The 10,000-nt window shown below is 52.5% G+C and overlaps 2 protein-coding genes across 6 annotated transcripts in view; one reads left to right on the top strand and one right to left on the bottom strand.

Moving 5' to 3' along the window:
- The window catches only part of LOC126573007 (apoptotic chromatin condensation inducer in the nucleus), a 4,834-nt gene extending 2,887 nt beyond the window's left edge, over positions 1–1,947 (top strand). Inside the window, exons 4-7 of one of the 2 annotated variants that reach the window (XM_050232769.1) lie at positions 1–29; positions 105–217; positions 296–1,575; positions 1,656–1,947. The exon at positions 1–29 is cut by the window's left edge and continues 260 nt beyond it. In XM_050232769.1, coding sequence (XP_050088726.1) covers positions 1–29; positions 105–217; positions 296–547 — 394 coding nt within the window. In that variant the 3' untranslated portion in view covers positions 548–1,575; positions 1,656–1,947. Of the gene's footprint in view, positions 30–104; positions 218–295; positions 1,576–1,651 lie in introns of both variants that reach the window. The other variant, XM_050232768.1, reaches the window with a different exon arrangement.
- Positions 1,948–2,143: 196 nt separating this feature from the next.
- Positions 2,144–10,000, bottom strand: part of LOC126573006 (serine/arginine repetitive matrix protein 2-like) — a 13,909-nt gene continuing 6,052 nt past the window's right edge. For all 4 annotated transcript variants that reach the window (XM_050232764.1, XM_050232766.1, XM_050232763.1 and 1 more), the window contains 7 exons: positions 8,872–9,240; positions 4,519–8,486; positions 4,084–4,448; positions 3,022–4,010; positions 2,747–2,944; positions 2,522–2,665; positions 2,144–2,449 (listed from right to left, as the gene is read on the bottom strand). In XM_050232764.1, coding sequence (XP_050088721.1) covers positions 2,270–2,449; positions 2,522–2,665; positions 2,747–2,944; positions 3,022–4,010; positions 4,084–4,448; positions 4,519–8,486; positions 8,872–8,970 — 5,943 coding nt within the window. In that variant the 5' untranslated portion in view covers positions 8,971–9,240 and the 3' untranslated portion in view covers positions 2,144–2,269. The remainder of the gene's footprint in view (positions 2,450–2,521; positions 2,666–2,746; positions 2,945–3,021; positions 4,011–4,083; positions 4,449–4,518; positions 8,487–8,871; positions 9,241–10,000) is intronic.

Genomic DNA, 10,000 nt, shown 5'->3' with positions numbered 1-10,000 from the left:
TAGAAGACGCAGCACCAGCGTATCGCCAGGTATGAGTACAAGCATGATAAGCAGAAGGCGTGCCAATTGTTTGCTTATTGTCAATCCATTGTTGCACCCCACAGCGAGAAAATTCAAGAAGAAGGAAAACGAACCGCCCATTAGGTTGCTGGATGATTTGTTCCGCAAGACAAAGGCAACACCATGCATCTATTGGCTACCACTCACAACGGAGCAGGTAAGACGAAGAATGGTGTATTCTAGAACTTGGGAGAATTGAAAATGATGGAAATCCTTTTATTCCTGTTTCTTCTAGATTGCCGTGAAAGAGGAACAGCGGCGTAAAAATATGGCGGAACATCAGCGGCGAGTGGAAGAGCAGCGCAAGGCAGAGGAGGAGCGTGAACGTGAGCGCAAGCGGGAACGGGAACGGCGCGATCGGGAACGTGATCGAGAGCGGGACCGTGAGCGTGATCGTGAACGCGACCGTGACCGGGATCGTGACCGCCGTCGATCGCGTTCCCGCGAGCGCAGCCGCGACGATGGTGGACGTCGCAGGCACAGATAAGCTCACTTTTTTAACATTACACAGCTGAATTTTTCAATTTTTCCTTTTTGAGCCTCGGACATTCGGAGGGCGGATTGGAGGACAACGGGGGCGAACTATTACCAATAATTAGGAATGGTTTTGTCCGTTTCCTGCCTCTTATGCTTTTGAATAGCAGAACTGGATAGGGTGAAGGGTATTTGAAATGAGTAATTGTCGAATTCGACTTGCTGGATACTTGTATCTATACAAGACCAGTGCCAATATCGGATGAAATGATTGATGTGACCTGACCTGAATGGAAAAATATAATTGACCATGAGGAATGGGCACATGGCAAATAATTGCTGCACCATCTCACCAGATTTTGAATCCAGTTCTTGAACGCAAAGCTGCATGAATTTGGCTTAAAGATGGATCGTCACTTTGCGCTAAATTTGCCATTTGTACAACCGAATTCTCCTCCGAGCCCTCCCTCCTTCCCTGTACTGAGGCTTACCTAGAACAAGTTAAGAATATCCCTAGAGATTACATTAGAGCTGGTGAAGTTTTTGCCCCATGCATCGGGGAGCTGCAGCCATCCACAATGATGCTGCATCTTCCGGATGTGTGGTCATGTGTGCGTGTGTCTGGAGTGGTAGAAAGAAGCGCAAGAAGCGCGAGCACCAGTCCAATGAGAAATAAGAAGAAGCAGAATAGTATCCCATAGTGGATAATAATGCCCGGTGGCATCACGGTGAATGAATCGCCGGAGGATGCCGCAGGTTGTAATTGTAATAAGTATAGGCACGAGTAATGATGACCGCTCAAAGCCTCCCAGAATATTCTAGAGAAAAGAAGACGACAGATAGATTCTACTGTATCGCGCCGATACCTTCGCCACTTCGACTTTGGTCCCATTCTTAACACATCAAACCGATATCAAGATGCAACAACGCGCAGTACTGGCAGCGGCAGCAGCACCCAACAGCATCAGCAGCAGCACCCAACAGCATCAGCAGCGGCAACACAGCATCCATGATGCAACGCGAAGGAAGATAGCGCCCAAGGTACTAGCTGTTAACGGTAAACGGCTTCGAAGCGTGTTTCATTGGTCGTGTTGGTTTCGTTTATTTGTATTTTAAGAAAGAGGGAACCGACAACTAAAACATTTCGAAGATTCCCAGCAGAGTGCGTTATGGCTTCGTCGGTCCATAGATGGTCTTTTCTTTCGAGTTATAATTTCCCAGGATATCGATCATCTCGAACGCAAAAGAACTACCGATCTTTCCTTCGATCTTCAGCGTAAACTCTGCTACCGATCGCGTGAAGCACCTGTGCTTGTGTGAGTGTGTGTGACCGTAATTAGAATCGTGTTTGGTGAAATAAAACTCATCGATTGAATAACAACTAAACTGTAAAACAATACACACCAACATTGGAAATCTGCTGTTTCGTCTTATTATTTGCAACCGAAGGGTTTAATTGGTTTTTCTCTCAAAAACGCGATCGTATTTCTTACATCTTATCGTCACTATATTATGTTGCTAAGACCTTTCTTCTCTCACTCTCTAATTGTCGCACATCTTAAGACCCGGCGTCAACAGCAATAAAAAGCTACGTCAAAGGAGACAAACCGTTCTCTCAACCATTGGAGGATAATGCTCTACACTAATATCCTATACGTATGCTTTGAGACCCTCTCCGCAGTTCTCCAGACGTCTTGGAGACTCCGGCAATCGGACTACAAACCTCTGCTTACCCTCAATGGCAGTAGTTACACTTTGGATGGCACTTGATTCCATTCACACCGCACCGGCAACCACCACTGGTATCACCTTTACCGGCCGGTCCCCAGCGGGCTCCACGCGTTACCCAGCAGATCTCTGTCTTACACATGCTGCACTTGAGCCAATCGCATCCCCATTTCTTCATCACGATCACCTGAAGAGTACAAATCAAGCCCTAGTGTAAACCATCAAAGCTACAAGACACCTGGCAGGAGGAAATACGGACCTGACACGTGGGACAGTTGAGCGCATCACCCTTCTCGATCATTTCCTGCAGCATCGCTTTGGTGCGTCTCGCCTCTAGGTTAGTATCACAGTCACTGTTCATGCGGTCCTGGTACTGCTTACAATCGAGCCCATCATGGATGACCTGCAGCGAATAGGAACGGCTGTAAAAACACGTGCGGGATCCGAAACCGTGCCTCCGAAGGGCTCGGTATTCACTACCTACCCGACAGGTTAAACAGTTGACAATCGTGCAAACCGGACATTTGAATTGGTTCACGTTGTCCTCGTAGATGCACCATCCGCGACAGTTGGGCGTCCGGCAGTGGAACGTGTTGTCGATCTTACTTTCCGCCTGCTGGATCGATTTGGCCAGATGCGCCTCGTACAGCTCCTTGCTGACCAGGGCTTTGATTTCACGTTGCTATCCATGAGGAAATAATCGAATTCGTGCATGAGTAAACTGTATGGTTCGTTGCCGTGACATCGGTGCAGTACTACCTGTATAACACTCTCACAGCTGTAAACCGCATCACTGTACGGGCAGCGTATCTCGGCCTCATCACTGTACTGGATCGTGCTGATAAGACATTGCTTGCAGAAGGAGTGCAAACAGTCCCGCAGCACGATCCCTTCGTATGGCTGGAATGGCCCGAAGCAGATTGGACACTCAAACGGTTCAATGTTTGCGATCAGATCCGCGTTGTCCAGATTCACCAGCTCGGTGTAGTGATTCTGCATCACCTCCGTGCCATCCTCGGGCAGCGCAAGTCCATTGCGACCAAACCGTACTGGCTGCTGCTGGTGCTGTTGCTGCTGCTGCTTCAACAGTACGGCCCGTACAATCGGACTAGCCGTGGTGATGATCGGTCGCTCCGGTTTTGGCAGCCCGCTCGAGTTGGGATTAAAGTTGTCCACCCCACGGTACTGACTGCGCGTTATGTTTGGACTACGGTGCGAGGTCAATGCCGTCATGACGATACGGCTCTGCTCCGGTACCTGGATGTGTACCGGGCGCACCAGATCGGTAGCAGTACGGGGCTTGGGTACGGGTGGCGTTGCAGCAGCAGGCTGCCCGGATGCTCCTGTGGCCTTACTCTCGTCCAGTAGAATGTTGAAAATATCCGAAGACTTGCGATTCGAGGAGATCCGGTTTAGATCGTTTCGCGTTTCCAGTGGTGGAGATCGTAACTGTACTGCTACCGGTGGCACCGGTCGTGCCAGGGGTGGCTGTTCGTCTAGGAATCGTTTTAGGTCCTCCGGCGTGACTGTAACCGTCGTCGTCTGCAGTCGACGTCTTGCCGATGGAGGAATGTAGGAAGCGGGTCTGGATCCGGAGCATGCGGCACATCCTGGACGATCGGGCTCGTTGATGAGCGTGCACACCGGGCATGTCCATCCTTCCTCATTCGATGGTAGTGGTTCCTCTGCGATCGTTGCCTCCTTTGGTCGTGAAGATCGGGGTGTAGGCTTAGGTAGCGCTGTTGCCCCTGGTAATTAAAAGATAAGAGACCACGTGTTAAATGCCATTACGCCAACAAAGGATGCCGTGCATTTGCTTACCAAGAACAGTGGCATCATCATTCTGTGTATCCGAGTGCTCACCATCGGAAGATTCGGAGGACACAACGGCCAGTAGCTTGGACTCAGTTCGGTTAAAGCATGCCGGAGCGGTGACTGCCGGAGCCTGTGGCGGTTGCACCAGATACACGTGCAGCGTTTGATCGTTCGTTTGGATGCCATAGTCGAGTAGAGTGCGGCCATCATCCTCGAGCTGGCGATCATCACAGCGCCAGCGCTGCACGGCCACCGGCAGCTGATACTCGTTGCACATCTTCTGCTTAAGTTGGCCCAGCGTACCGAGTGTAGCCATCACGACACGCAGTGGTCCCTTGTGCGATACCTTATCATCTATGTAGACTTTGAGACTGGAAAACAGTAAGGACGATGGTAAATTTCCCGTTATGTTACACTGAAATATGTCGCAAACCAAATTACCTTATGTCCCCTAAACCAGGTGAACTCTGACGTGTGACCGAGAGCGACACCTTCATCTTTGCCAAATCCATCGCCAACTCTGCGGCACGATCGTGAGCTCCTTCGCTGATGGCTTGCTCCAGATTGCGGAGCAGTTTATTCAAAGCCAGCGTTCCGGTACGGCCCATATTGGCACCGGGATAAAGGGCCAGCGTACTGCGGAACCGATCGACACCCTGTTGCGACCGCAGCTGATCCGAGATCTGGCGCACCTTCTCATCATGTTGCTGCTGCTTCTCCATCAACGTCTTGCGGTGGCGATCCTGTAACCGTGGTGACAAAGGGATTGCACTATCGCCCGGCTGCCGAGCGGGAGTAGCTGTCGATCGCACAAACTGCTGCTCGTCCATCGGTTCGTAGTGCATTGCCTGCACATCATTCGTTAGCACCAGCGAAGGACCGGATTCCGGTTCCGCCGGAGCAGCCAGCGTTTGGTTCAGCTCCAGTACCGTTTCGGGAATTGGACCATAGGCGTGATTTCGCGTCGTATCGTGATTCATGATCTTACTCTCACTCGGTGGCTGGAGTACGAAGGCGGTTGTCTTCCTGATAGCACCGGTCGGATTCGACTCCCCTTTCCTGGTCGCTGGTTCCTCTGGGGTAGGAGGTGCTGGTGATGCGGCTCGTCGAGCCATCATCGGACTGCCGATCTTACGCCGTGGCAGTGGACTCGAGCTCTTCGTGCTGATCGGGATACCGGATGTGAGACCATTCTTGCGCTGGACCAGTGGAGAGTCACGCTTCAGGCTGTTGCTGCTGCTAGAGGTGGTGGTGGTGGTGGTGGCGGCACTGCTGCTGCTGTTGGCTGTTGGAGGCTTCTGAACCACCGGATACCTCTCTGCAAGTGCCTTAGCATTCATCGCTCGGATCATCTCTCGCAGACGCTCCTTTTCCCGCTCTAGCGCATCCGGTTGTGGCTGTTCCGATGGACGTTGATCGTCACGTTTGGCACTCGAGCTAGTCGTGTCCGTGTCCGGCACCACACCGAACCTTGCAATGCGTGCGCTTCGTATTTCCTCGAGATTGATTCGATCGGATCCGATCACATCTTCGGTTGGTTCTGGTGAGGCCAGTGGTGCCGCCACAAAACCATTTCCACTTTCTTTAAGCTTTTCATCGTCAAACTTGTTGCTACTCGTTGTCGTCGTTGTCTCGTGCACTTCACTAGCAGCGATTCCATTGAAGTGACGATGTGAACCAGCAGATGTCGACGGCGTTGCCACATCCTGTCCGGCTCCACGGCTCATCAAACTCTTCACTCCCATCTTCGGTGAGGCCAAAAGTTTGGTTTGACCAAAGCTGGGCTTTCGGTTCGGTAATCCGGTGCTCCCATTGTCAGTCGCTCCCACCAGCAGCGTCCCATTGGTGGCTGGTCCGGTCGACGGTTTTGGTATAAAGTACTTAAGGACACGCTCCTGCTTGCGATCCCACGTGTCATCGGATACTGGTGCCGGGATGGTACGTTTCGGTTCCGCCGGGTTCGGTATCGGACGCTTTAGTGGATGATTCGGATGTAGCGGCGGTTCCTCGAGGATGCTCAGCGCACTATCGTACGGTTTGATGCGTTCGCATGCCTCACAGATGATACGCCAGTTTGGATTCTCCAGCGTACAGTAAGGGCACATCCAAAGGCCCAGCAAGTTCTTGTCACTGGTCACGCCCGATGCTTTGCTTGGCTCGGGTGTCTTTTCGGGCACCGGTGCCACCACCGTTGGTGGTGGAATCTGTTGTGGAGAATCCATTTGAGCGGTGAGCTTTTTCTGTGGCTCCACACCAAAGTACTCCTTCTTCGCCACGAACGTGCTGTTAACCGTCACCTTACCGACCACCGGAGTACTGGTGGCTTCGAACTTCGATATCAACTCTTTGGTTGACTTGGGCTTCTCGACTTCACGGGCCGCGGCCCGTTCGCTCTGTATGATCTCGGCCGCCTCACGATCCAGCTCACTGATGCTTGGTATACCGATCGCGGATCGACGCTTCTCTGAATCCACCTTTTCCGTTATCTTGGAAAACAGATTGAACTTACCCCCTCCTCCTCCTCGTGCACCGAGAGAAGAAGCAGGACTCGTGTTACTGCTGCCATTGCTTCCACTGGGACCTTCAGCTGGCTGTAGCAACGAATTCCGATGATAGCCAACCTCCGGTAGATCGTCACACGGGTCCTTGGAAGGACCGGCGGTTCCTCCTGCTGCCTGCGATCCCTTTCGTTTGTCAAGCGTTCTAAGAATGACGTCACGCTTGAATGGCAGTGAGCTGTCCTGGTGCCGCATCCCGGAGATCGGTCGCTTGTACCACGGTCTCGGTGAGATCGGTGAAGTTGGGGCAGCACCAGCCGTCGCAGTCGCGTTCGCTGCCGTCCCTGTGTTCGTGTTCGTTGATGATTGTGCACTTGCCATCGCCTCCGCGTAAAGGTAGTCATGGATTGGCGAACGTGTTCCGTTGGCCCGATTGAACCGTTCCTCCATCTTCATCAGATCGCAAGGATCATCTTGCTGCTCCTGTTGCTGCTGCTGCTGCTGCTGCTGAGCTGTCTGCGATTGAACCTTGCGGATGTTATCGATCAGCTGTTGTTTCTGCTCTTCCGTCAACCCTCCAGGAAGGGCTCGCTCCTCGGAAATGTTGGGCAATGGTGAGAGCGGTCGGATCAGTGGGAGAGGCATGATCAATCGAGGCGGTTCTTCGGTGTGAACTGGCAGTGGACGTCCTTCAATGATCGCTTTGATCTCCTTATCTTCCAGTAAGCTTGTACTGGACCCGGTTGAGGGATCGCCAAGAGCCACAGCAGCAGCAGCAGCAGTAGTAGGTGGGGCAGGAGCTGGCCGCTTCCTGCGCGAAAGCGTCGATCCGGGAGACAGTGTACCGTAGTTGGATGTCGATGATCGAGTCAACGTTCCACCGGTGGAAGATCCGTCGTCCTGCGCTGTACCGTTGACTGGGGGAGGCGGTGGAGCTTTCCTTTTCCCCTTCACGTGTACGTACGCTCCCGCACGCCGATCCTTCGAGCTATCACTGACGGTACGCCGGTGGCGTCGGTTTACCGGATCCGTGCACACCTCCTCCGGCTGTCCGGTGTACGCTCCTCCGTTCCGTTGGTTCGAGTTCGCTTCAATCGATCTCGTCGGTAAACTAAGATCGGTGTACACAGTCCGCTGATTATCCCTCGTTAGCGTTGCATCATGCGGATCGCCTGTCGGGGGACTGTCTCTGGGTAAGTTCGGGAACAGACGGTACTTCTTGCGCAACGTCAATTCGTACTTCCGGTCGAGCTCTCGGGCTCGGTCACGCTGCCAGCAGCGTCGCTTGTAGCTATCGGTGTAAGGTCCTGGTTGGATGGTGCGCGGTTCCCGGATTCGTCCACTATCTCCACCAGCACTGGCCACTAGGACGGCTTCGTAGCAATTCGGTGGAACGAACGCGAATCCGTTCGTTGCCGTACTCAGTATGCTGTCGCAACTCGAGCTCTTCGAAAGATTCTGACAATCAATCACCGGCCCTGGACTGGGCGAGGAACTGTGGGTACCGTTGCTTGCCGCCTGGCTCACGTTGTCACCGCTGCCGGCTGCCGGTGTTCGCAGACGTTCGCGACTGGGAGGCGCTGGCGCCGTTTGTGCCGGTGGTGTTGCTCTTGTGAACGATTCTCTCAAACCACCAGCAGCGGCTGGTGTGGCCACAGGAGATGCTGAGGGACTTCGGGATGGCTGCTGCACACGCCTGTCAAGCAGTTCCGGTGTGACCTGGCTGCCGCTGGTACTACGAGCAAGCGCACGTGATTCATCGCGACGGAACCAACGGAAGAACGATTGAAAGCCACCGGGAGACGATGCTGAAGTGACAATGCCTCCACCAGCACCACCACCACCACTCCCTCCACCGATGCTGGTGCTTCCCGATCTAGTTGACGACCGGGAATCAGGCGCATTTTTGGACTAAAAATAAAGACGTTGCGGTTGCGTTTGGAGAGGAGCGTGATTAGAACGGAAAACCGGGGCTAGTAATGAACCCTAACGATCACGCAACGAGCAGTCGGGGCAGCACATACGCTATTGGAGCGATTTGTAGCGAGCTAATGATCTGTTAGCGAAGGGAGCATTATTTACGATCGAGTTACGCTTATAGAATGCTCTCGAATGCTTCGTAAGGCTAAGAGGATTTTTTCGTTTAGTCTGAGTAATTCATGGAATCTTAGGATAGGACCTACGGTATCGAGTTATAAATCAAATTTTCCATTCAGTTGTGACTGTCTTCTCAACCTAAACGTACGCTTTCTATTGGAATAGACTTGCCTATAGGAGATCCGCGTCCTGCACCTACCTGGACGGATGATCGCTTCTTTCCGCTCTCCGCTCCCTTGCTTCTGGCGCTGCTGACGTTCACGAGCACTTTACCACCGCCATCAGCTGGGTTGGTCATATTATTATCACACGCGAATCCACTGACCACTGGGTTCCCTCTCGGGCAAATCAGTCCAGTGCATTATTCAATTAGGCGATCGTGCACCACCATCACTGCGGCAACATCTCTGATAACAAGCACTGCTATGGCGTGCCCTCTTGAGACTCTTCGTGAGACTCGATGATCCCCGGCGTGGAGTGGATCAATTTGGGACGATCGTCGCGTCGTTAGCTGTCTCTGTCAGCATATGCAGTTCGGTACGCTCTGCAGAGGCCTCTCCACTATAGACTGAAACCAAAGAGAAGGAAACAACGAAGAATGCGATCAGAACCATGAACACCATTCTGTACATCATCATGAGAAAAGATTTTCCTTGAAATTTGTGACTAATAAGGGTTATGATCCTCTTTGTGTGACGTTGTGTGTGTGGCGAATATCCAGAAACCACCGCATAAAGGTCGATTACATCTGTCCGGCCCGTGACATGTGGATGTGCCAGTTCGCGCTCCATGCCAGAAACGTTGATTTATGACTGGAGCATTTTCCCTGTCGCCACGATCCGTGGCGGGCAGACATAAAGTATGGAGCACACGGAGCCGCATTCCCATATCCTGATTCATCGTTTCCATCGGTCTTGGAGCGAGAGAAAAACGGCAACAAAACCAGTCCGGCACCGTCTGCAAATGAAGTGCCGCATCCCTAGCGATCCAGTGATGAATGGCAATGGAGGATGCGTACACCATGAGGATGGGGAACAATTTTTCCACATTCTGTTTTGTGTCTCTGTCTCTCTTGAGCACTTCAAGTGCGTGTGCTCGTGTTGCATCTGTGCATTTGTGGTGCCTCGCCAACATCCGTGATGCTTTCCCATGTGCGTGACTGTTTTGCCGTTCAAACGGCGGATTTGGCTACGGGTTTTGAGATTCGTTCCGGTTGCAACCGTGCATTCCTTTGCAAACATATGATCCGGTTGACATGTTTTCCCGAGTATTCCCAGTTTTCATGTGTCGCTGTTGGAGGGTTTTTCCTGCTCGTGGTCGCCGTCATC

This window comes from Anopheles aquasalis, chromosome 2, assembly GCF_943734665.1.
Source record: "Anopheles aquasalis chromosome 2, idAnoAquaMG_Q_19, whole genome shotgun sequence".
NCBI lineage: Eukaryota > Metazoa > Arthropoda > Insecta > Diptera > Culicidae > Anopheles > Anopheles aquasalis.
Note: the sequence above shows the minus strand (reverse complement) of the source record. Positions and strands in the feature narration are given on the sequence as shown.